We start from the raw sequence: 26,882 nt of genomic DNA, 5'->3' as shown, positions 1-26,882 counted from the left end.
GCTAGTTTCAGTTGCAATGACTGAAATAAAATTTCCGCTTAATTTTGTGGGCTATATTTTATATATATTTTATATATATATATATATATATATATTATACAGCATATTTGAAAAACCGCGTCTAAAACCCTCGTCCGTCATTAAAAAAAATCGAATCAGGTTTGAATTTCTGCATTTTCCCATCCCTTACAAGCATTTTGATAGGAAAGGAAAAAATTGTAAAAAATGCATATGAAAATTTCGGACTCAGTGTGCAATGATCTTTAGTCATGTAAATATGCCATGTTGACCAACAGAAATCTGTTTGTTTGAAAGTGACTTCTGTGCACGCTGTGCTTTATACACCACTACACTGTGGACAACAGACAATGGACAGACCTTTTTTGTTCTAAGAAATATGATCACTAAAAGGTCCAAAATTTTAAGTTTGCTGAAAATTTTCTCACCAAAAAAAGGATGGACCTTTTTTAACTGGAAGTGTAATTATGGATTATTTAGTCATATGTTGGCCAAAACAAAGCTTTTCACTTCACAAGATATCAGTGGGAGCCTGTAGTCTAAATCCATTCATGTAATAAAGTACCTTATCGAATAACAATTTATTGTCTGATTATTTTACTGCACATAAAATATAAAACACAATTTAAAAGTTGCATTTCATGCTTAAATTACTTTCTAATGACACTAGAACAAGCCATCAACTTTCCACTCGCTGTTTTTTGCTCGTCAGAAAGGCGAAGGGAGATTGTTCTAAAACAATAACACACTGTTCAACATGAGCAAATGTGACCTACACCTGAGGGCAATTGCAGAGCCAACTACAGCACAATGAAGGGCAAATAACTCAATGAACAATGAATCGAACAATTCAGAAACTCCAATTTTTCTTCTCCCACAAATGGCATTCAAGTCGGCCGTGTTCTTCCTTTGTTCTCAAATGTCTTAGTCACCCATGGTATGTTTGTGTCTGTTCAGGATCCTACCTTCAAATGTCACCACAGAACCAAATCAAGAATTATTGATGGTGATCGAAAACATTGCTGGTGGCAACAGGTAAAAGCAAAGACACAGACAACGCAGAACTAATGAAGTGAGAGTGCTCTGCGATGCCCTCTGACCATGTGACAAAGATCTTACATGGAACATAATGGCATTTATGTAGCACTGAAACATTACTCACCACTCGCCTGCGGATAAAAGAAAGACTTTCAAGAGAAAAGAAACAATAGATTTTGATTGAGGCCTTAGTCCATTTGTCTCAAATCATATTAGATTTGCCGGATAAACAACGCAAAAGGCCAATCTTTTAAAAATGTACTTGTGTGTCATTTGAATGACAGTTGCTATCAGTTTATAATTCACATGGTTTCCTTCCACACAGACAGTGTTATTGCAACTGAACAGAACATTAGCATCATAATAAATGAGCAGCTTCCGTCACAGCCTTTTTTCACAAGGTTTTCAGAAGGTTTCAAAATTGAGGTGTGAATTTTTCTACTCTCACGTTACCTGCGGCATATTAAGTGTTTGACATTTGCTCCTTTCACAGACATCTTTTAACTGTAAGAAATAATAATGTTTAAATTAGGAATGTATATGAAGGTGGCATTACAAACTGCTCAATTATTATTTGGCAATAACTAATGTGCCTGTAGCTCAACTGGTGATGCAATGTGATGGTAATGTTAAGGTTGTGGGTTCAGCCCCCAAAGAAATACCTATCACTGAAAAAAAAATGTAACATCTAAATAAACTGATTTTATTCAAATCAAAAATATTATTTAGCATCACTCAACCAACCTGTTTATACCAGCAAAACTCATTTTACGGGTTCAATCAGTTAGAAATAGTCCTTTAGGGTAACATGTGTCTTGAATGTACACAGTTTATTTGAATAAATTTGGGTCAAGCACTAAAAAAAATTGCTTTTGCTTTTTTTCTAAAAAAAAAAAAAGAAATCTTGTACAAGATACTTTTCTTGACAAGCAAAATATGTAAGATATAAGACTTTTTTAAATTATATTCTAAATTAAGTTATTTCTTTAGTTCTTCGTCTTGCTTAAAACAATAAAAACAAGCAAAAATTATAAATATAGTTTAGACAGTTCAATAGAGTAATAATAAATAATACTCTCTAACTCGAAGTCTTAATATCTTGTTAAATTTTTCTTCTAAGTTAAATTGGTTTTAGATATTTTATTGGGAAATGAAAGTGTTAATGTAAAAGTCTATACATTTCAGTTTCAACTGGATGACTTTGGAGATTTGTTGAGTATATTATAAAGGCAGGCGTCCCGAGTTCGAATCCCAGCTCAACGAGGACCTTTCCTGCACATTCAAAAATACTAGACTTAATTTGATTTTAAATAGGCCTATTGTTGTTGATGAGTCAGTTCATCTTGTTTTTCTGTTTTAATCCATTAATTCAAATTGTTTAATTTCATTACTTAGTAGACATCACTTGTGTTTATTTTTATTCCCCAAAGATAAATATATAATACATTACATACATATTTCAAATTCACATTCAGGTGGGAGCATGCCTTCAGATCAAAGGCAAAGCAATCAAAATGCTTTGCTTACAGGCAGCAACTTTGATGTCCCCTCACAATGCTCTCATTGTAGCTCAGGGCACTTGTATAATGGACAGTTTTTCTTTCACTTCCCACAAATCTTCATGCAAATAAAACACATCCTAGAGTCATCTATTTGAGTCTGTCCATCCATCAACTGGCAAAAATGAATAAATAAATAAAAAACAGAAATAACAAAAAGATTAAACTGTAATAGAAAACGTGCTGTCAGTCATTTTTCATCTTGTGGACTTACCAAAATGATATTGCATGATAACGGTTACATTGAATTCCTCTTGTGTATTGATGATTGTTGTGTCTTCATTCCAATGATTAGGTGGTCCCCATGCTGTACTGGACAGGACCAGCATGTTTATTGTCTGTTACCTGATTAAATTTGGCCCCATCTGACTTTTCGAATAAACTGAACAGATATATGAATGCTATGCCAGAGACTGAGTTTAATAAGATATTGCATTATCAGTCGCCACACTTGACATTAATGATCTTGGTGTTAACCACAAGTGATTAAATTATTTTACGACATTTCTTTATCAAATCCGAACAACTGATGACCTGTTAGAGTGCATTACAATATATTTAGAATTATTCTTAATTATTCATATATTTTAAGTCCTTTAATATTAAATGTGAAACAAGTTTATTATTTTACTTCATGAAATGTTAATATATATGTAAAATATTCAATAGTTTTTACTATGCGCACAGACGAAAGTGTCACTCCTGATGTCTATTTAGAAATTGTTAAGTATCTGTCCTCAGTATTCTGAGAAAAGAGCAGACAGATTACACTATCAAGCACTGAAGATGCAGCCAGTATCATCTGGATTCGACCTTTGAACTCACTGAAGAATAGAAGAATATTGAGGTCAGGGTGACCCCAGCTCTAGAGGATCAAATATCTACTGCAGACATCATTTTCTCTTTCAGTTTAGAAAGTGATGTGTCACACAGACATGAACAGGCATTTACACACACACATTAAATGCCTTTCAGACAGTCATTACATCAACAAGTAAATTGCTCGGGTTGGCCTGCAGTGACAAAAAGCCTTTTTTTTCTGGCACACGTGGTATTTATCTCCCTTGCATACATACTTTTAACTTTGAGGCTAGAAAGAGACATGGTTGTAACCTTACCTAACAATAAGTTAACTTTCTTTCTCACTCTACATTTTGATTTAAACTTCAATGAGATTTGAAACTGAACATTTAGTGGTTATGTGTGTGTGTGCGTGTATCTATATATGTGTGAGTGTGTGTGTGTGTGTGTCTTAGACAAATACTAAATTATGAATTGTATTCTTACGATAAATTATCTATCTATCCATCCATCCATCTATCCATCTAGATAGTACGTTTAATTAACTAATTAATATTTTTCGTAGTTGCTAATGATTTAAAGAACATAAAATAATGACCCTTTTTTAATTATGGACATTTTCATTGAAATGACATTAGAGAAGTTATAGGAGATCAGGTTCAGTACATGTGCTAATAAATAGACCACAGCTCCAACACGTTTTCCCATTTTCACTGTTATGTCATGTCGTTGTTATATATATATTCATGACGTCAGCTACTTTCACATTCAAAAGCAATGATGCACTGACGCAAGTAACTCAGTACTTATGCAGACACAGTTTGAATAACCATGTATGCCTACATTTAGAGGACAAATAATTAAAGTAGACTGATGGCCTACTGCATGTGTTTACATCTAAATATTAAATCTACATTGATTTTACATGTTTTCTGTTAAAGCTAGGTTGTTAGTGTCGACAAACACAAGTGCCATCAAGACAGGACAAATACGTGATGTACTTGAAGAACTAGAGTGTTCAAAATATGGTCTCTATTTTGCATAACTATTTTTTCCCTTCCAATGTGTCTAAACTTGTTAAACAAAAAGGGCAAACCAAAATAAATGTGTAAGTAATGCCTCAAATTTACCAGCAAATAATTATTAGACAAGGGTTTAGTTTAGAAAAATGACCTCAAGCACACCCTCCCATCAACTGCAATCACTTATAATTCATTGACAAGAAAAATTGCCACCACACAAACTGTCAATCAATTCATCTGGTGTATTAAGAGTCAAACAACAACAGCTTGTGAAAAAGCAATTCAGATGAGCTGGTAACAAACAGCCTATACGATTTATGATTTGTTCTTCAGGGAAAACGTTTATATGTAGCACTATTACATCATCCGTAATGCATCTAGCTCTGTGATCAATTATATATTTATTCATCAGTCAGTTTAACATTAATTTGATGTTTGACCACAGTAAATGAGACATCTTTTATCAAAAAAGCAACTCTCTGAACCATCCTTTATTCTTTTTTTTTCTTTTAATGCTGAAAAACAAAAACAAAGGTCCATAAAGAGCTTAATCGAGCAATAAATAAATAAATATAATCATCAATGTCTTTAACAAACAGACTGTGTCAGAGTAAGTCCACAGAGATGTGTATGTACAGTGGAGGTCTACACAGTTCATGTCAGGTATCAGGTGGGATCGCGGCATCGTTGCAGGACTGGCGCCGTTAACACGATGTGAAGGTCTTCCAGAAGAAGTTTTTGCAGGGGGCTTTGCGGTCACGCTGCGGCAGCTGTGATAACCGATTGTAGACGGCCCGTTCTTCCAGACGGGACTCCAGGGGCTCCTCCACATCCAAGGGGACAGGCGCTATCTCCCCAGCCAGAACGCTGTTGTCTGCTCCATCCAGCAGCCCAGAGATCAGCTTCAGGATCAGCTCCTTGCGCTCTTTGCTCAGTTCCTGAAGAGAAAGCAACTGGACTTGAATTAGAATGCAAGATTTTAAAGGCTTCAACTATTCATAATAATAATAATAATATGTCTGCTATACTAAAATGATCCCAGAATGGTCTCTTTCGGTCGCTAAACATCAACATGTGTCTAAAATACAAACACCTGCTTGGGAAATCCATAAAAGCTATAACAGGAAGCACATTTACAGTCACTCACCCTACTTTGTGCCAGGTTCCTCTCCTCCAATGGAAGCACAGCTGCTGCTCTGACACTATACAGCACCAGCAAAAGAGACACTAAGCTGGACAAAAGCTGCATACTGACAAAATAGTTGAAGTTAAAGTGTGCAGAAAGGTCGGTAAGAGAAGTGAAGCAGGAACTTCGAATTCCTTGTAGTTCCTGGTGCAGAGTAAAGCTAGAGAGATCTTGGGTTTTGAGAGCTTCAGGTGGCAGGGTCCTTATATACCTCTCGTTCCAGTCCCCTACTGACGCAGCGGTTGGAGGATGGAGGGGAGAGGGTGGGGGAGTGGGTGGCTTAGGAACTAACAAAAGCATTGAGTAGTTAACCACCCAACAAACCAGACGTGCGGGTGAGGAGGACTGCGCCACGACGCTCACGTCATAGCTCTAAAAATGGTCGTGATTTCAGTTCAAACGGATGTGAGGAGAAAAAACACTGATGATGACGGAGCTACCGATAACGTGTTTCTGAAAAGTTCTGTGGGCCGCTCATTTTTTATGCTAATTATGATTTACATTTCTGTAGAGCCAAATGACATGCAGGCAGCGAATCATGTTTTAGGAAGTACGGCGGTCAGACATACGCTGTAATTAGTTACACGCCGTTCTCACTCAGAGCTGCATTGTGCTATCAACACAAGGAAATCAAACTAACCCGTTTTGTTGTGTACAGTGGCAATCTGCTCTCATTCCAAAGTGTAATTGAGCACAACTCCTCCTCCTTCTCCTTCAGATTGCCATCGAACCGTCTGGCACCTTGAACAGCTGAGAAAACCGTCTTTATGGAGAAAGAAGATGCTTTTGATCATTAGATGAAAACAGGCTGAATAACAGAAATGAAGTCTTTTATGAAAATGTAACTGCAGATTTTACCAAGGAAGAATATCAAGTGAGACAAACAATAGCACAAAAGGCAAACGAGATTATGATCGAGTCAATACTACAGCAGCAAATCTAATAGAAAATAGCAACTGAAATATAAAGATTAGTTAGTTTTCATGGAAAATGGTCTCTTGAGGTATAGATTCCTTTTCATTAGTCTGTAAACATTACATTTAGTCATTTAGCAGACGGTTTTATCCAAAGCGACTTTGGACAACAGAAGCAATCAAAACTAACAAAAGAGCAACAATATGTAAGTGCAAATGACAAGTCTCGGACTCGGTACACAAACACAAAAAGAAAAACAAGTCGTTTTTTGGGGAGCATAACAGACTAATAACTGTTGAACAAATAATAATAAAAAAAAGCTTTAAAGAAATATTCCAGGGTTCAGTACAAGGTAGTTGCCTTAATTGACAACAATGGATAGATAATATTAATTGTAATTAAAATTATTATTTTTTATTTAAAGCAAAAAATCTGGGTTTAATCAGATATCAATTGAAGTGAATGGGGGGAGGGCAACTATTTCAATAGCTTAGCCACATTATGTAAATACTATGTGCTTTAATATAGTTAAATATAGTGAAAAAAATCACTTACTGACCATTTGTGTGTGTAGTTATATCTAATTTGATAACATAATGACAACAGAACAATTTAAATGATTGTAAAATGATTATTTAAACAACTTCAGAGCTCAAATAATACATTAGTTAATAATAAAATGGTTTGAACAGTGGAATTAATAAATGTTTTTATGAAATTATAAGCTTTACATTTCTGCCTTTAAACCCCACTAAAATTGGCCCCATCCAAGTGCCTCACTGTATCCAGTGATTATTTAAAATCAACTGTAGTTGTACCTGACATGTTTTTCTAACTAGAGCCTTATAACATGAGCATAAGAGGAATAGCATAAGGTATGTTTTTGATTGTTAAAATGAACATGAAACAGAAATTCTGATCTTGATTTGTCCATCAGGAATCAAGCATTTTGATATACTAACTGCTGTGATCATATGTGATCCTGGACCACAAAACCAGTCATAAGTAGCATGGGTATATTTGTAGAAATAGCCAATACATTGTATGGGTCAAAATTATAGATTTTTCTTTTATGCCAAAATGTATTATAATATTAAGTAATGATCATGTTCCATGAAGATATTTTGTAAATATCCTACCATAAATATATGAAAACGTAATTTTTTATTAGTAACATGCACTGCTAAAGACTTAATTTGGACAACTTTAAAGGCGATATTCTCAATACCCTCAGATTCCAGATTTTCAAATAGTTGTATCTCAGCCAAATATTGCCCTAACAAACATTACATCAATGGAAAGCTTATTTATTCAGCTTTCAGATGATGTATATATCTCAATTTCTAAAAAACAAATGACCCTTATATGACTAGTTTTGTGGTCCAGGGTCAAATATGTAAGTGACTGGATGATAAAGGGATTATTGTCCCACCCTCTCACCAGTACACATGAAGAGAGGGAATGTTAATGTTTTTAATTAAAAATTTAAAGGCACATGAATTAAAAACTACAAAAAAGTTGTGCACAGATAAATCATTTATAATTAAAACTGCAATATTCCATAAAACAAAATTTTAAATTTGAATTTCATTATGACTTTAAGTGTTTCAATTAATTTTTTGTGCAGATAGCACTATATTCAAAGTGCTGTGCAGTGTGCATAAGTAGTCTAAGTGTGTGTTTAATTAAACAAGACCAGTTGGGCAGTGATAGTAAAACATATCTTGGTCATGGGCTCCTGTCATGTTCTCATTCCGGTCAGCTTCTCTGGCACCCACACACCTCTTTGGATATGCACACACACACCCCGACTGAGTTCACGTGGCTTGGAGCCCTAATAGTCAAGCTTTAGCACATTTTTCACAGCAGACAGATACAGATAGACTTCAGGGCCCCGGGCTCTGTAGATATTAACACAGCGTTGAGATGAGCTGCCCCCAGCCGAATCATGATAAAGTGCGTTTGAAGAATTCATGCCAATTGACCAGTGCCAAACACATCTAACGTTCACTTCCCAACCGACGTCAAACATATCTGGCGTCAGAGTAAAATGCAAATCCACATTCTCCTGTTGTCTCAGCAGGAGTTTTGATGACTTCATATCAGGGTAACTAAAGATTTTGCTACTTGAACTAAAATAAACGTGAATAAATAAAATACAAACTGTGATCCATAACTGATTCCAAGTTCCATTAAAAAATTGTAGTAACTTAATCCATTATATTACACATTTTAGGTAATCTAATCAGACTACTTTTGGATTACTTATAGATTATTTTTGACCTAACTTGTTTATCACACTGATTTAAATAGGATAATCTTGTACCTTATAGATACAAAAGTACAGAGAGAAAGTAGCCTAAATATATTTCATTCAATATTAGTAACATGCATTAAACATTACATTACAAAGAGGTTTCCCAAACATGGGTTTGTGAAGGAACGGCAGGGGGTTTGGGAGTTTAATGATAATAATTAATTAAATAATATGTAAATATTTTAATAATTTTTAAATTACTATAATATATATTTCATTTGTTTACCTTCATGTCATCTGTAGGTCATTTTAGACCGAAACCTTTAAAAGATAAAAAAAGAGGAATTAGGCAGAATTATTAAATTATGTGATATGTAATCACGTAATCAATTAACTGTAGTCTGATTACAAGTAGCCTATTTTATAATGCAATCTAACGATTAGATATTTAGTAATTAGATATTATAAAAACTAAAACGAAAATAACCTGACTAAAATCTATGTACATAAAAACAATTAATAAAAATGACAAAAACATAATTTACTACAAATGTAACTCAAATTTTATATATATATATATATATATATATAACCTACAAAAAAAAAAATATATATATATATATATATTTTTTTTTTGTAAACTTATTCAAAACTAAAACAGTATCTCAATTATACTGACACTGCTTCATGTCCATTATTAATTTATGAGAAACGCCAATACTCAGGCTGGTCCAGTAAATGACAAAATAGACATAATCCAAAACATAGTGACAACGGAAAAACAGTTTTGTGATGTTAGCATGTGCAATAATTAATAAACACTGTAATGTAAAGTATCTCCACTTATCTAAAGTATATATAGTCGACATAACTTGCAATTTTTATACTTATTTTAACGGAAAGGCGAATGTAAACGGTGAAGGCTCAAAAGAATCGGAGCAACTACTGAAGCAACATTGAAATGGACATTTTTGCTACATTTACAATACAACAAACAAACAAAAAATAGCACTGTTGATAGCACAGATATTTACCTCTAAAGTGACTCCTGATACTCTTTTTCGCAAACATATCCCACACATCATTGCAGTCCAATAATGCCAGGATGTTTGTAGGCCGAATTTAGTAACAATGGCGCCCTCCAGTGCATAGAACGGCACTTTACCATCAAACATTTCATTACACGTAGCTAAATTTGACAAGAGGATTAAAAAAATCGTGGTTCCATAATTTTTATTTCAAAACAATTTATGAAATAGGTAAAATTAAATGTAAATCATGAACATTAAATGGTAAAATGACAAATAAACCCTCTTTTATACAGTTAAACTTGACAAGAGTACAATAGTTTTTCCTATGCAGCTATCCTTAAAAGATCTTTAGCTAACCATCAAATACATTTATTTTGTCAAAGTATACCTCCATGATTATATTCAATATTAAGACAGTCTCAATGTTTGAGACTTCCAGTAATTCTAATGTTAAAAGACACCGCAAAATCGTTCCATCATACAGTCCATTGACCATAAGCATGTTTGAAATACACTATAGCATATCACTCAAAAAGGCTGCATACCAAACACTATTTGCTCTACAAAAATAATAATAATAATAATTCACATGTAATCAGACTTGTTCAGGATAGCCAGAGCACACAAGTCACCTTAACAGAGGAAGAAGGAAAACACAACCCATTTAAATGTTAGATCATCTTAACCGCAGAAAATAGCTTCCAGTTTTGCTAGTTACGTTAAGCATCTTCTGTACAGACTTCAGAGTAGTAGTCTTAGAAATTATAGCAATACTAAATCGGTTTAGGTTTGACAGTAGTGTACTGATGATAAAGTGATCCGTAATATGAAACCTTAATACAGCATGATGAGAAAATCTACTGTTATACTGACCTCAAGTCTTTGAAAGGGTTTATAGAGAGGATATGCAGTTCATTTAAAACACCTGCATGCTTATTTAAATCATGGAAAATAAGACAGTTGTAGTGGAACGTTGCACTCTTTTTTTTTTTTTTTCATACTCAACACGAGTAAGAGAAAGACTGGAATCTGTCACAGAACATGCTGGACTGGACAGACAAACAGAATTTCCCCACAGAAGGCATTTGCACTTGTCCATTAGCAGTCCATTGATAGAGAGGGATGCGGTGTTGGAGTTACTGCAGCTGTGGTCAGGGTTTTGTTCTGCTTTCACAGAAGGCAGCGAGTTGACAAGATGGCACCCATGAAGCCATTTAGGCTTCACTTAGTACCTGTGTAAACAGTAGGTAAAAATGGTTAATTCCCTAGAAATGCAAAGTAAAGAGAACAAAATAGAAAACAATAGGCTGCTTCTCACCTTTCTGGCAAATTCTGGGAGGATGAACGCCGCGCGGTGGATATCAGGATTGTAATATTTCAGGTTCATGCTCTCGATCTCATCTCTTGGCAGTTCTCGTACTGGCTCACGGAAATTTATTTTCTGCAATAAAAAAAAAACAAATTAGTAACTGATAAAATTATTAGCATTATCAATATTGTTTTAGAACTTTAGACTTTCGTTCAAAAGTTTGCAGTTGGTAAGTTTTTTTGAAAGATGTCTCTTTTGTTTGATCTTTGTTAGAGCTTTTATTTTTTTGTTTGATCAAAAATACAATATAAAATAACTTTCTATTTCATATACTGTTTGGTCATTTATTCCTGTTACGGCAAATCTGTAATTTAAGCAGCCATTACTCCTGTCTTTAGTGCCACGTTGACCTTCAGAAATCCTTTTGCTCATAGAAACATTATAGTCAACGTTAAAACCAGTTGTTCTGCTTAATATTTTTTTTAAGAAACTGTGACACCTTTTTTTTCTTTTGCAATATTATAATTGTCTTCACGATGATTAATTTGGCATCCTTGCTGAATAAAAGTATTAATTTTAAAAGTATTAAAATAAAAAAAATCTTGATTACAAACTTTTGAACTGTAGTGTATAAACAACGTCTATATATAAGGAATCGTAAATCTATTCAAACAAAAGCAGCTTTATTAAAAGCTAATGAGAAAAACCATACCGGATTTTTACTGCAAAGCATGAAGCCGATTTGTCCACTTGGGTATGTTGGAATGGTGCAGTATGCATAGTCTACTACAGGAAAGAGGGTCTTACAGAAGGTCTGCATTTCTTTGATTAGGTCCAGATGCAACCACTGACACTCTCCTATGAAATTACAAGCAAAAATCACAAACTTGTCAAATGCATTTCATTAATATTTTTCATCTTAGAGCTTTTTTGTAGATTTGCAGTTATGTCAACCTTGACAACAGAGAATTCCTCCCTCACAAAGTGCTGTTTTCATGAGCTGATAGTAAGACTCTTTGAACAAGCTTTCAGCCGGACCTGTGACAGGAAGAAATGAGATCAGTCTGTAATGAACACCATGTTTTGTCTGAGAGTCAGTGGCTACATCATTATTTACCAATGCAAAGAAGAAACTTTAACGCTACACATTGGGCTGCATACCGACAGGGTCTGAGGAGTCTGTGATGATGACATCAAAGGCATCCTGATTCCTTTTCATAAATTCAAAGCCATCACCTACATGCAGCGTAAGTTTGGGGCTGAAGAAGCCTTTTGCCATTCCAGGGAGGTACTTCTTGGAGACATTTATTACATCCTGTGGGAAAACAATCCATGAAATTAATCAGCATGTTAAAGCATGAAATAGTTTGAAGAAAATGGCAAAACCTTTAGATATGCTACAAAATTAATTTCCAGAGGGAGTTTCTGAAACCTTCATACATGTTTCATACATCAAGTGTTAACTTGACAAGGCTTGACTGACACAAATGTTTAAAAAAAAGCATTAAAATGGATGAATTTAAAAGGAGAAAGCAGATCAGAGAAAACAAATGATGAGTCTTAAGAAGGTTTTAAAAACCTGTAGATGGTAGATGCTAAACTATTCTCTACATCCTTTGAAGCAAGATTCATTCATGTTTAGAAATGACTTAGTCACGAAGGGGTTATTTGATTAAAAAAAACAAAAAAAAAAAAAACAGTAAAAACAGCAATATTGTATTTGAATTAAAAATAACTGTTTTCTATTTTAATATTTTAAAATGTAATTTATTCCTGTGATTACTCCAGTCTTCAGTGTCACATGATCCTTTCATAAATCATATTAAGATTATTTTTTTGTTTGTGAAAGAATGATGCTCAATGATGCACGAGGCTGCATTTATCTGATCAAAATACAGTAAAAAAAAAAAAAAGATGTCTCATGATCAATCATAAATCATTTCCATTGTGCTGATTTAGTGCTTTAGAATCTTTTCTTATTATCAGTGTTGAAAACAGTTGTGCTTCTTAAATTGTGGAAACCGTGACACATTTTAGAATTCTTTGATAGATAGAAAGTTCATCAACATCTTTCTTGAAATACAAATCTTTTTTAACATTATAAATGCATTTACTGACATTTTTGATAAATTTAATTCTTGTTAAATAAAAGTATTAAATCATTAACTTTAACTAACCTTACTAACCAAAACCTTTTGACTATAAGCATACATTCAGGTTTAACTGAATACAAACCTCATCAATTTCACACTGAACAACAGACTCCACCAGCGGATGCTTGACAACCTCCCTCAGGACACCGCCGTCTCCTCCACCAATGATGAGAACCTGACGAAAGGAATGGGGAACATCTTAACAAAACCCCAAACAGCTTCAATTTTTCCAAATCACATTTATTTGAAGAACAAAAATGATTCCACATACCTTCTTTGGGCAAGGGTGGCTGCAAAGAGGTAGATTGGCTATCATTTCTTGATAAGAAAATTCATCTCGTTCTGTGCATTGGATGACTCCATCCAAAACCAGCACATTTCCATAAGTTTTACTGCAAGAAGAGAAGCAACAATGATCATTTTCTTACATTAAGCAATAAAATGTAGAACAAACATGTGGGGACAAAGCAAAGATCCAATTGAAGCATTGGACTAAGCATTGCAACCATGCACATGTGATTTGAGATGGCAGCTGACAGCTCTGATCTCTCATCACATGTCCAAATGGTCAACCCCCTACATGTGCAAATACTTCATTTTATTGATTTCCAGGGCATAGATAATGAAAGCAAATCTAGATTTGCATTTCCCACTGTATGAATGGGTCCAGTTGCAATCTATTGTCTTGAGGCAGAGTCGAGTGTGCTGATCACCAGAAAAGCATGAACGAGTGTTTAAATAGCTGATAAAGCCTTGAAAACGTTGTCAAATAAATGTTTTCGTTTTCTAATGTACCACACAATTATGGGTGGAAATAGAGAAATTGTTTCTATTTTTTTAATGATCGGACATGTCAGAATCGGTGCAGTGTGTTGTTTTACGTATTATAGACCCTTTGCACGTGACGTCACGCTCTACTCGCGCGAATTCTGAACGCCATGACGGACGGCGGAAGAGCTATTCTGTAGACGGACGGCAAGCCAAATGAGTTCGTGTTTGAGTTAGTTCTAGTTGTAAAATGGTTATTTCGTGTTGTGCCGTGGGCTGTGCTAATAGACAGGGTAAAGCCAATATATCTTTTTATCGAATACCATTTGATGGGGAGAGAAGGCAGCGATGGGTTGCTGCTATCAGCCGAAAGGACTGGCAGCCCTCCAAGTACTCCAGGATTTGCAGCGAGCATTTTTTACAAGGTAAGGTTCATGTATTTCCCAGTTACGTTTACTTAATTTGTGTAATACCATATCGCCATCCTTGTCCAGATGGAGACCCAGTCAAATTGTCATTTGTAACATGAGTAACCTAAGTTAGCTATGTAATGAGCAAGTGCCAGCTAGTGTGATAGGGCTGTGCAGTCTAACGTTAACGTTACTGCTACCCATTCACAAAGGTAGCTAACGTTAGCTTAATGTCATTATTAATGTAATTTAGGTTGGCTTTTATAAACGTGTTGAAAGATGTTTTTGTAAAATAAACCAGCCCTCAAACTTTTGACTATGCTGTTGTACTTTATAAAAGGATATTAAATGTATGTAGAATTACACACTGGCAAATCTTACTAATAATTCAATTACATTTTATTTATAGTATCACATCATAAGAAATTAAAAGAAAAACATTACAAATGGAGTAGGTCTAGACCACACTATAATTTACAAAGACCCAACAATTCTAGTAATTCACTTCATGAGTCTGTGGACTGTGTTTTGTCTGACAGCAGTCTATCTGGGCATGTATATGTCTTGGCCAATAACTCAGATAAAATGGCTGACCTATAGAAGGCCTCAACATTCTGCACTGCTTCTGTAAAAAAGTCAGCATCAGGCAAAATTCTCTGTATAAAAAAATCGGATGTAGACCACACCATGAAGTCACAAAACTTCCGCTTCGTCACAAACAACTGGGCTTGCACCTGGTAGTGGTATTGATGATCTCTGTTAAGTGCATGTGTACCATCTGTGTTCTCAATGCAGAAATGTTTCTTTTCAGTGGCACTGAGGACTCCGGTGTCTTTGGCACAGTGTGGGCATTTGATTTCCAAAATACCATCGCCACAGCAGGAGCAGGACAGCAAGGCATCTGGAGATGCTCCAAGGTAGGGACGGGAGGTATCAATATGGAGACCGGCATCACGAACACTTAGGTCCTGATGATGTTGTGCAGCGTAAGCCTCATATGTCTCTCTGGCTTTTTGTTCATGTTCACATCCCCATCTGAAAATGAGAAAAATAATGTTATTAAAGGAATAGTTCACTTTAAAATGATAATTTTCATATACTCACCCTCATATTGTTTCAATCCTGTATGAATTTCTTTCTTCTGCTGAACAGAAAGGAAGATATTTAGAAGAATGTCAGTAACCAGACAGTTTCTGGGTCCCATTGACTTCCATAGTAGAAAAAAATATACTATGGAAGTCAATGGGATCCAAAAACTGTCTGGTTACTGATAATCTTCTAAATATCTTCCTTTCTGTTCAGCAGAAGAAAGAAATTCATGCAGGTTTGAAACAACATGAGAGTGAGTATATGATGACAGAATTTTCATTTTAAAGTGAACTATTCCTTTAAGTCATCGTAGCTCTTTGGGTGTCCTTTTCATTGGATTTGTTCTCTCATTTCCCTAAGAACTATAAGTACTATAGATGTCAGTACCCAAAATTGGCCTAATCTTAATAGCACATAATATTCTCTTGTATCATATTCTATCACAGATATCACAGAGTAGTTTAAAAAGGTGTAAATTAAATATAACAGGAACCATTTAAAAGGAACATTAGGAATAAATAGGCAAAGGACCTACACCATACACCTGGGATTAAAAATAGATAAGGGCACTCAAAGAGATTGAGGGATGTAATCTGTCATCATGTTTGTAATTTAATGTTGATAATTTGTAATACTGACTATAATAAATATTCCAATGATAAATGCATTTCTTTGTCTTGTTTTTGTTTCTTTGATGTTTTTGTGAGCAGGGGCCCTCTACATTAGAACACAACATGTATTGCATACATTTCCATAGTTGAAACATAAGTTCAAAGAACATCTAATTTCTTTACTCACTTACACTATGGTGAAATTAAAAACAGTAACTGTATGTTTATGTCATTATGTCACACATGCCTGGTTGCAACTGTTGAAAATCTGCATAGGTCAGGGTAACAGATCTGCCTAATTAGGGATTTGGAAGGATTTGTAGGGTCTGTCCTTGCAGCTGACTTGAACCTAGATGCTGTCACCCTACCAGCCCTCATGTCAAACCATAGCCTTGACTTTCCCTGTTGTCGTGTCTCTTCCTCAACTTTTACTGCCTACAACATTGTAAATTATAGAAGATGAAATTAATGACATGACACCTTAAAGCACATTTTAGTCATATGAGATTAAGAGGGATGACTATACCTGCTCTGGTGTGACTTCCATATCATTGAATACCGCATCACATTTTTTCTCAAGGTCCGAGGCAGACAGCTTCCGGTTCTGAGCACTGTATAACTCAGTCAGGGGCTGTGGTAGACCCAGAGACACCACTTTTGGTTGAAACTGTTTACAGTAGTGTGGCAATATGCGTAGGATACCACTCTTCTCTGAAGGGTTTGGAGTTGCATTATCCAGAGCCTTGTAGAATTGTTCTATAGCTGCTGCAGACACACTCACTTTTTTCACAGATGGACAACCTGAATGGCTTTGGTTGTTTACACCACAACGCTTTTTGGCAGGATGTGAGAAATCAATTCCTGATCCCTCTTCGTACAAAGCCTTGCCCGCTTTCAAAGGAGGAAGTCCCCACTGTCTGGGCCCATCAGTGCAGCTTTTGTCTTCCAGATGTTTAACAGCAGAGTCTATTGCGTATAGCAGAGCTGTCACGTGGGAGCACACCTCTCCCAGGCCCGCTTTACATGTACAGTGGCCGCACAAGACTGTCCCATCCTTCTTCAAAGATACCCATGGTTGTAGTTGGGTTTCAGACAGTGACTGACTGTGATGCACCTACAATTACAGAAAGTGGCATAAATACATTATTCTTACATGAATGTTATTGTGATGTTATTATTTACTGCTGCAGTGACACCATAAATGCCCCTTGTGAATACATCTTAATCACTGTGATAGTCAAATCTCAACATAGGCTACAGCGAATATAATCACAGATGAGATGATGGCTAGATGTAAAAATTATGTGTGGCTACTGATCACAGACACTCCGTGGTTTACTGGCTATGATGCACCTACAAATACAGAAAGTGGCATAGATACATTATTTTTACATGAATGTTATTGTGATGTTATTGTTTAATGCTGCAGTAACACAATAAATGCACATTGTGAATACTTTGCTGTGATTAACTGGTAGAATCTTAACATAGGCTACTGCGAATATAATCACAGATAAAAAGATGTCTAGATGTTACAATTATATGTGGTTACTACGGATCAAAGACACACCGTGATTTACTGTCTGCATGGATTAACGTGTGATCGATAATTAATGACTGCACTTCCCAGAGCTGGGATGCGTCCAGGCATCCATTAAAAAGCCACGGCCGACCATGTACTCTAAAATCATAGGCTACGTGTTATATAAATATTTATCAAGAAATAACAGACTGCATTCTACATTAGAATTCAACTAAGCCATGTAATAATACAAAATAAACCATAGATCGATGTCTTACCTTTGCCATTATGAGGTACCTCCCCCCGCCGTTAGCGTAGCATCGCGTAGCTGTAACCCAGCCAGCTACGAAGAACTGGTAAGCATCCAGACTTTTAAAAGCTTTGAGATCAGCACCAGTGTATGGGGATACCCCGTTTACCACATAGTGGTACAAATCGTGTGGGCCGAAGTCAGGCAGACTTGGCGATTTAACGAGGTCCGTGAAAACCGAGGGATGAAGAAGGTAAGGGTCTGTATCCAAACCTGCTATCTCCAACTTCTCCAAATATCGCTCTTTGTGAGCACCTACCAGATGCCCTACCTCGACCGATAACGGCACTACAACTTCTTCAATAGAAGAAGCCATGAAGTTTAGTGGTAATGTTAACGTTATCTATTTTAATCTGTTTAAAACTATTCAAATTTCCCGCTCGTCTACTACTGCTCAGCCTGCGCGTCCAGTGATTTTGCCGTCCAGCATGGCGTCGTCACGTGGTCGTGGTCACGTGTTTGCAAAGGGTCTATACAAACGGCTAGTACAAAATCAGTGCGATCTCACAGTTTCAGTGCCACGCCAGACTTAACGTTACAGTACAGCAGGCGATGCAGTTAGCATTCTAGCCGCAGCCACCCACACATCAAGACACCCATAAGCCAACGTGCTTTCTGAGTGGACACCTCAGAGAAAAGTGAGAAAAACACATTCCTCTCCATCAATTGTGACAGATAGCTTCACTTACGCGCTGCCAGAAAACACGACAAGTTAGCCAACATGTTAATTTAAGCCACTTTGCACCACGACTCACCTTTTAAAAACCATTACATCCTGGAAATTCGATTTTTTATGATACAGAACCTCCTGTACTTGAAGACTCATCGCTTGACCAGGCCACAGTGTGCATGTTTCGGTGAACCACCCGTCTTTAATGTTGTCCATTGCCGGGGATTTAAATGTAAGCAGCGGTGGGTTACAGTAGTCTGCTCAAACCGGTCCACTGCGAGGCGTTACTGGAGACCTTCTTGAGCGCCGACTGACACGTTGGGCGTTCTTTGCACTGCAACCGAGCCCAAGAAACAAATGGCGACCAATGGGAGCTGGCTGGCGTCATCAACATGAGCGAGAACGGGGCACTTCCATAGGGCATTTCTTCTTCTTCTTCTTCTTTGTTTTTAACGGCGGTTGGCAACCAGCTTTTGGTGCATTTACCGCCACATTCTGCTCCGGAGTGTGAATCAGAAAATAGGCTTACAATCTAGTTTCCACATAAAAAAAATAAAATAAAAGAATTTATAACACCTAAACACAGTCATTCATTACCCAACACACTTTCCCATATCCCTGTTTAGCCTCATACTCTATTAAACAAACCCGTTTCCCTTAAGACAGTTAACAATATTCTAACCTGTGCTCTGTCACCTATGCTCAACAATCCTTTTAATGTTAATTCCTGAACCCCTAATTCTCTCAAATTATTCTCCATTATCACTCTCTGTTCCTCATACCTCCTACATCTTATAATGATGTGCTCCACTGACTCCTCTTCTTGACACCACTCACACAAGCCTGTCTCGTGTTTTCCTATCATTTTCAGTGATTTGTTTAGCGCACCGTGCCCCAACCTTAATCTTGTCATTACAGTTTCCTCTCTCCTGTACCCACCACCTAACCTAGTTATTTTTACACTCTTTTGAATTTGATATAAATGCCTTCCTTTCTCCTCTCTGTCCCACCTTTCTTGCCGCATTTGGTTAGTTTTTCCCCAGATTATACTTTTGACCTCTGCTTTACTTATTTTAATTTGCATTTCTATGTTTCCCTTCTTTAAAGCCTTCTTTGCCAATTCATCCACCTGCTCATTCCCTTTCACCCCTACATGTGCTGGAACCCACATAAATTGAACCTGTCCTCCTTGATTTGCTATCCTTGTAACTGATTGAAGGACTTCATATAACACATCCTGACGGCTTTTTGAGTGAAAAGACCTTAAACTCACTAGGACTGATGATGAATCAGATAATATCAGCACCTTTTCTTGTCTTGTTTTTTCCACCCACCTTAAAGCAACTAATACTGCTACCATTTCCACTGTGTAAACTCCTAAAAAATCTGATGTTCTTCTATTAATTCCTATTCCTTTAGCAGGAATTGCCACCCCATATCCTGTCACTACTGTCTCAGGTTTCTTAGAACCATCTGTATATATATGTATGAATTCTTTATAATCTTTATTTATGTGGCGCTTGAATGCACTTACCAAATCTATTTGATCTTTTCCTTCCCTTTTTAACTCTAACAAATTCCAGTCAATATCCGGCCAAACAAGTACCCATGGAGCCACCATCGGATATACAACTGAAGGGCTCATCTTCATATCAAATACTCCAAATTCTATTGCTACCTCATTGCCTACTCGACTAAAATTATCTCCGTTATATCTTGCATTCTCCCATGTCTCCTGCAACACTACTTTTGTGGGGTGGAAATCATTATGTCCCTGCAAATTAGCCCAATAGTTTGTCATCAACTGCCTCCTTCTTAATGCTAATGGCATTTCTCCCATTTCTACCTGTAGTGCAGGTACTGGTGAAGTTTTAAAAGCACCACTACACACTCTTAATGCCTGTGCCTGAATAATATCTAGTTTCTTTAATAAAGATTTGGCTGTTGACCCATAAGCTACACTGCCATAATCCAACACAGATCTTATCAGTGCCACATATATTGTTTTTAATGCAGAGCAACTAGCTCCCCATTCCCTACCTGTCAAACATCTCATCACATTAATTACTTTTTTGCATTTTCCTTCTATTTTCTTTATATGATCTGCCCATGTTAACCGTGAATCGAAAATAACTCCCAAAAATTTTAATGTTCCAACCCTTTCTAATTCTTTCCCATACATATTTAACTTCATCCCTTCCTTAATTTATTTCCTGGTGAAAAAGACTGTTTGTGTTTTTTCTATTGAGAACTTAAACCCCCAATCATATCCCCACTCCACCACCTCATCAATTGTTTCTTGTACTTTCCTGATTGCATGCTCCATATTCCTTCCCCTTTTCCACAAAGCTCCATCATCCGCAAACAATGACCTCCCTATATCCATTGGCACCTTTGTGAAGACATCATCAATCATGATGATAAAAAGTAGTGGGCTAATCACACTGCCTTGAGGCGTTCCATTGCCCACATCGTACTGACTTGATATGTCTGACCCTATTCGTACTTCAATTTTCCTTTCAAACAAAAAATTCTTTATCCAATTAAAAACTCTTCCACCTACACCCATCAAGTGCAACTTTATTAACAATCCTTCCTTCCACATCATGTCATAAGCTTTTTATATATCAAAAAACACTGTAATGACTGATTTCTTATTGGCCTGAGCCTTTCTTATTTCATTTTCTAGTCTTATCACCGAATCCATGGTACTCCTTCCTTTCCTAAAACCACTTTGATAGTTTGCTAGCTTTCCACTTTTTTCTAGTATATACGATAACCTTTCTGTTATCATCCTTTCCATAATTTTGCATACATTTGATGTTAATGCTATTGGCCTATAACTGGAGGGTTTACAAGGATCCTTGCCAGGTTTTCTTATTGGAACGACTACTGCCTCTTTCCATGCATTCGGTAATCTTCCCTCCTCCCACACTCTATTATAAAGGTGCAGCAACTTTAAGAGCGCTCCTTTCCCTAGATGTTTTAGCATCACATAGCATATCTGATTTTTTCCTGGAGATGTTGGTTTAGCTCTATTTATTGCTCTCATCAACTCTGCCATTATAAAAGATTCATCAGTTTTATCATCAATTTTTTTCCCTCCAGCCTAACACACCTAGATTGCTGATCCATTGTTCTTTCCTTTCTCACTTTGCATACTTCTGACAGGTTATCTGAACTGTGAATTTTTACAAATGCTTTTGCCATTATCTCTGCCTTATCCTTATTGGAGATTGCTCTTCCTTCCTCAGTAATTATAGCTGGAATTTCCCATTCCCTCCGTACTCCTCCCATCCTTTTTATCATTCCCCACACCTCTCCCACAGGTGTTGATCTTCCTATATTATTGCAAAATTTCTTCCAACTTGCCCTTTTTGCTTGACGTACTGTTCTTCTCACAATAGCCTGCGCCTTCTTATACTGAATCAAATGCTGCATGTTATGGGTGTTTTTTACTAGTTTAAATGCCCTATTCCTGTTTTTAACAGCCTGACGACACTCTTCTGTCCACCATGGTACCAGTTTTTTATTCCTCCTTTGTTTACTCTTGGGAATAGATCCACCTGCTGCCATGACTATTGCTGATGTTATTTGTTTGGTTATTTAATCTATATTTCCAGAAATGTCTATCCTTAATAATGATTCCTCACTTAATTGCTGGAATTTTACCCAATTTGCTCTTCTAAAACCCCATTTTGGTATTCCTTCACCTGGTCTTATTTCCACTCGCTCTCCCACTGAGCATGATACTGGGTAGTGATCGCTGCCCACTGTTGTATAGTTCCAAATATGCCAGTTACTTATTCCAGCCAAGGGATTAGACACTAATGTAATATCTAATGCCGATTCATTTCCAGTTGTTATGTTTATTCTTGTTCCTCTTCCGTCATTCCTACACACTAATTCCTTATCATCCATCAAATCTTCTATTACCCTTCCATTTACATCTGTACGTGAACCCCCCCCCCCCCCCTATATTTTACTGTGAGCATTAAAATCTGCACACCATATTACTTTTTGTCTATTATTTCTTTGTATCCTTAATAACTTATATATTTCCAACCTTTTACAAGGATTATAGTAATTTATTATAACCACTTCCTCCCGTCTTTCCCACAACACAACCACAATGTATTCTAGATCCTCGCCCTTTTCTAGTACCCTATATGGAATATCTTGCTTAATAAATGTAGCACATCCTCCTCCTCCTCCCCGTCCCCCATTATCTCTGTCATTCCTTATCCCTATATATCCCTGAATCACAAACTCTACATTTGGTTTTAACCAAGTTTCTTGGATACATACTACATCTGGATTTACTTTCCTGTCTTTGATGAAATGTTTGAATTCCTGTCCATTGGCCAGTAAGCCTCTAGCATTCCATTGTAAAGTAATAACCATTAATATTAACCAATACATGTTGCTTCCTGGCTTGACTGATTGGTGAGGTTCTCCCATAGGGCATTTCTGTGCAAGCATGCTTGGTTTTGTGCATAGACAGTAAAAGAAATGGACACAGCGACCCCCATAGACAGTAAAAGAAATGGACAAAGCGACCTCATTGGAACTCAATTGAGACAAGTGAAGCCCATTTTTAGCGATTTTTAGCACTTCCGTTTCTGACGCGCAGACTCAAACTAAGCTTGATGACGTCAGCAACCTGTCTGACAGATGTTAATCTTCTAGTAGCTGTGCGTGCAAACTGCCATCGTTAATCTTGCAGAGACGGCGAGCTTGAGGGGGGAGTTCTTCGGTGTGAGTGAGCAGGAGTAAGTATTCAGATTAATTATTTTGTATAGTATTTTAAAATGTAACGCCAGTGCTTGTATCTATGGGCTTTTCTCTTGACGTCTCCCCGATTGCCTGCGAGCTTCTCCTCCTGTCTGTACGGTAATTTCTCTACTGTGCGACAGAGTCGAGTGGTTATGACGCAATCGTTAGCCTATTTTTACAAAAACTTTTTTTACAGGGCCATAATGTAACATAGAAGGTAATGGAGCCCTTTATACATTGTCTTGTATCTTTAGAAATAAATAACGGACAAATGGAGTCTTTAAATGCTTCAGATGTAAAGTTATTCGCTGTCAAAGTGACGCCAAAATAAATGGGAGTCAACGGGATGCTAACGCAAGTGAAGTTCTGCTACAAGATGGCTGCACACGGCCGACTTCAACTTCCTGTCGACTTCCTTCCCGCCTGGCGACCCCATTGGATTCAACGGAGAAAAATGAAGTCAATTAGAAGCACGCACTTCCTGGGGTCCAGACTCAAACTGAGCTTGATGACGTAGATGTCACGTGAGCAACCTGTAAATCTTCGAATCGCTGTGCCAAGAGAAATCTGAATCACCCACCGAATCTTGCAGAGAAGGCGAGCGTGAACAGGAGTAAATTTTGTTAAGTATTCTGATTAATTATCTCCCTTGAACTTTATGCCTCCACGTCCCCCCGATTGCCTCATAGACAGTAAAAGATTGTCTGCGAGCTTCTCCTCCTGTCCATACGGTAATTTATCTACTCTGCGACAGAGAGTCGCTGGTTATGACGCAATCGATAGCCGATTTTTTACAAAAACTGCTTCTACTGGACCATAACGTAAGATACAAGGTAATTGAGCCTTTTTATACATTTTCGTGTTTCTTTAGAAATAATTAATGGACAAATGGAGTATTTAAACGCCTCAGATGTAAAATGATTCGCTGTCAAAGTGACGCCAAAATGAATGGAAGTCAATGGAATGCTAACAGCAGGTGGGGGTCTGCTAGCCAATGGCAGCGCCCAGGTGTGCTTCAAAAATTGTGTTTATATATTACCACAAGTTCATTTTTTTGTTCCGTTTAACATTTAAAATGTTGTGCCATTTTCCATTAGTAGGCTACAAATAAATAAGGCTACAAAAAAGGCTTCCAGCTATTTTACTTTTCTTTTTCAACTAATGTATTTTTCCATATAATAATAATAAAAAAACATGCTAAGGTAAATCATAATTTTGACAACATTATGAGATTAGACTTCGAAATTATGACATAAATTTGATATTGACATACAGGTGCATCTCAATAAAAAAAAAAGTTCATTTATTTCAGTAATTCAACTCAAATTGTGAAACTCGTGTATTAAATAAATTCAATGCACACAGACTGAAGTAGTTTAAGTCTTTGGTTCTTTTAATTGTGATGATTTTGGCTCACATTTAGCAAAAACCCACCAATTCACTATCTCAACAAATTAGAATACTTCACAAGACCAATACAAAAAAAGTTTTTGACACTGCTGAGGTGGTATGGAAGCCCAGGTTTCTTTGACAGTTTGACATTCAGCTCATCTGCATTTTTTGGTCTCTTGTTTCTCATTTTCCTCTTGACAATACCCCATAGATTCTCTATGGGGTTCAGGTCTGATGAGTTTCCTGGCCAGTCAAGCACACCAACACCATGTTAATTTAACCAACTTTTGGTGCTCTTGGCAGTGTGGCAGGTGCCAAATCCTGCTGGAAAATGAAATCAGCATCTTCAAAAAGCTGGTCAGCAGAAGGAAGCATGAAGTGCTCAAAATATTTTTTGATAAAATGGGTGCAGTGACTTTGGTTTTCAAAAAACACAATGGACCAACACCAGCAGATGACATTGCACCCCAAATCATCACAGACTGTGGAAACTTAACAATGGACTTCAAGCAGCTTGGGCTATGAGCTTCTCCACTCTTCCTCCAGACTCCATTTCCATTCATTTCCAAATGAAATTCTTAAATCGATTTTGCTTGACAATCCTCATAAGGCTGTCGTTCTCTCGGTTGGTTGTGCATCTTTTTCTTCCTCACTTTTTCCTTCCACTCAACTTTCTGTTAACATGCTTGGATACAGCACTCTGTGAACAGCCAGCTTCTTTGGCAATGAATGTTTGTGGTTTTCCCTCCTTGTGAAGGGTGTCAATGATTGTCTTCTGGACAACTGTCAGATCAGCAGTGTTCCCCCATGATTGTGTAGCCTAGTGAACCAAAATGAGAGACCATTTTGAAGGCTCAGGAAACCTTTGCAGGTGTTTTGAGTTGATTAGCTGATTGGCATGTCACCATATTCTAATTAGTTGAGATTGTGAATTGGTGGGTTTTTGTTAAATGTGAGCCAAAATCATCACAATTAAAAGAACCAAAGACTTAGACTACTTCAGTCTGTGTGCAATGAATTTATTTAATATACAAGATTCACAATTTGAGTTAAATTACTAATTATTAATCCATGACATTCTAATTTACTGAGATGCACCTACTAAGTCAAATATGAAATAAGAAGTTGAAATTGAATTTGAAATTATGACGTTAAATTTTGTCTTTTTTCTTTTTCAAAGCATGATTTTTTTTCTTACGTGGAGGAAAGAGTTCTGTGGGGGGAAAGATGATTTTTGGAGAATGTTGATTCAACCTCAGGAAACCAAACTAAGTTTTATTTTGAGATGGCTTATTTTTTTATTCTCTATGGGGTATATTTTTTTGGGGAAAAAACAAAACAGTATACCATGGTTATGGAAAGAGCCTTGAGCACATCACATACGTTCTTATTTTCCATTTGAATACAGTTTACATAACACATTTTCCCATAAATACAGAAAATTAAAACAAAACAATTATACTGATTATTCCACACTGTACTGAATGAACAAATCCACAAGGCATACTTGACAATAGGCAGCTTTTGATGAAGTGCAGTCAAAACATTAACCAAAGGTAAAATCACCGATCTAGACTGTCCAGCTGATTATATGTGAAAATCTGTTCATTTGTATTTAATATTCACAGAAAACAGAATATTAATACTTACACAATCATGCACACTATTTGAAATACAACAGTAGGCATCTTAGAAACATTATTCATTTAAATAAAGAAAAAAAATCTTTGTAAACATCAATGATTATAATTAAAAGATGCCACTGATCATTTTTTTCAGCCGTCTACCAATAAATTCAGATAAGTACAATCTAACCATTAGGATTGGAATCAGCAGCTTAATGATGATACAATCTCCTCGCTGTGAATAAATGAAAAGATTCAATTTATAATATATATTAAAAGTCAACATAATACAAAATAAATTATTATTAAAGTTGTCATCTCTAGAGCACAGTGTACAATAATGATATAATGATATGTTGGGATGGGATGAACTCTTGTATGTGTAAACTACTTTTGTTATATTAAGATTTATATGGCCCA

The 26,882-nt window shown here is 36.4% G+C and overlaps 2 protein-coding genes across 4 annotated transcripts; both read right to left on the bottom strand.

The window, feature by feature from the left end:
* Nucleotides 1-4,660: 4,660 nt before the first annotated feature.
* Nucleotides 4,661-9,881, bottom strand: LOC132118297 (somatostatin-1B-like). Of its 2 annotated transcripts, none has more exons than XM_059528042.1 (3): nucleotides 9,831-9,881; nucleotides 5,586-6,432; nucleotides 4,661-5,376 (listed from the first exon to the last, which is right to left on the bottom strand). In XM_059528042.1, exons 2-3 carry the CDS (start codon nucleotides 5,922-5,924, stop codon nucleotides 5,143-5,145), a joined length of 573 nt encoding a protein of 190 aa, XP_059384025.1. In that variant the 5' UTR covers nucleotides 5,925-6,432; nucleotides 9,831-9,881; the 3' UTR covers nucleotides 4,661-5,142. The 2 variants fall into 2 exon arrangements, with proteins under 2 accessions (XP_059384025.1, XP_059384026.1); XM_059528043.1 differs by lacking the exon at nucleotides 9,831-9,881 and having other exon boundaries at nucleotides 5,586-5,903; nucleotides 6,265-6,396.
* A 131-nt stretch (nucleotides 9,882-10,012) lies between these two features.
* LOC132118296 (spermidine synthase-like) lies at nucleotides 10,013-18,995 on the bottom strand. Of its 2 annotated transcripts, none has more exons than XM_059528040.1 (8): nucleotides 18,755-18,995; nucleotides 13,561-13,681; nucleotides 13,372-13,464; nucleotides 12,298-12,451; nucleotides 12,091-12,174; nucleotides 11,849-11,994; nucleotides 11,146-11,268; nucleotides 10,013-10,991 (listed from the first exon to the last, which is right to left on the bottom strand). In XM_059528040.1, the coding sequence occupies exons 1-8, from the start codon at nucleotides 18,883-18,885 to the stop codon at nucleotides 10,926-10,928; spliced, it is 918 nt and encodes a 305-aa protein (XP_059384023.1). In that variant the 5' UTR covers nucleotides 18,886-18,995; the 3' UTR covers nucleotides 10,013-10,925. The 2 variants fall into 2 exon arrangements, with proteins under 2 accessions (XP_059384023.1, XP_059384024.1); XM_059528041.1 differs by having other exon boundaries at nucleotides 10,013-11,059; nucleotides 18,755-18,992.
* Between the last annotated feature and the right edge of the window lie 7,887 nt (nucleotides 18,996-26,882).

This window comes from Carassius carassius, chromosome 37 (genome assembly GCF_963082965.1).
Source record: "Carassius carassius chromosome 37, fCarCar2.1, whole genome shotgun sequence".
NCBI classification, from domain to species: Eukaryota; Metazoa; Chordata; class Actinopteri; order Cypriniformes; family Cyprinidae; genus Carassius; species Carassius carassius.
Note: the sequence above shows the minus strand (reverse complement) of the source record. Positions and strands in the feature narration are given on the sequence as shown.

What these genes read in the sequence shown, in the direction of transcription:
- LOC132118297 (XM_059528042.1), bottom strand. Translation starts at nt 5,924, where the DNA reads ATGCTTTTGTTAGTTCCTAAGCCACCCACTCCCCCACCCTCTCCCCTC. An exon ending in GGAACCTGGCACAAAGTAGG is followed by an intron (nt 5,377 to 5,585) that starts GTGAGTGACTGT and finishes CTTTCTCTTCAG; the next exon opens with GAACTGAGCAAAGAGCGCAA.
- LOC132118296 (XM_059528040.1), bottom strand. Translation starts at nt 18,885, where the DNA reads ATGGACAACATTAAAGACGGGTGGTTCACCGAAACATGCACACTGTGG. An exon ending in GATGTAATGGTTTTTAAAAG is followed by an intron (nt 13,682 to 18,754) that starts GTGAGTCGTGGT and finishes CTCTTCTTGCAG; the next exon opens with TAAAACTTATGGAAATGTGC. An exon ending in TGCTTTGCAGTAAAAATCCG is followed by an intron (nt 11,269 to 11,848) that starts GTATGGTTTTTC and finishes TTTTTATTGCAG; the next exon opens with AAAATAAATTTCCGTGAGCC.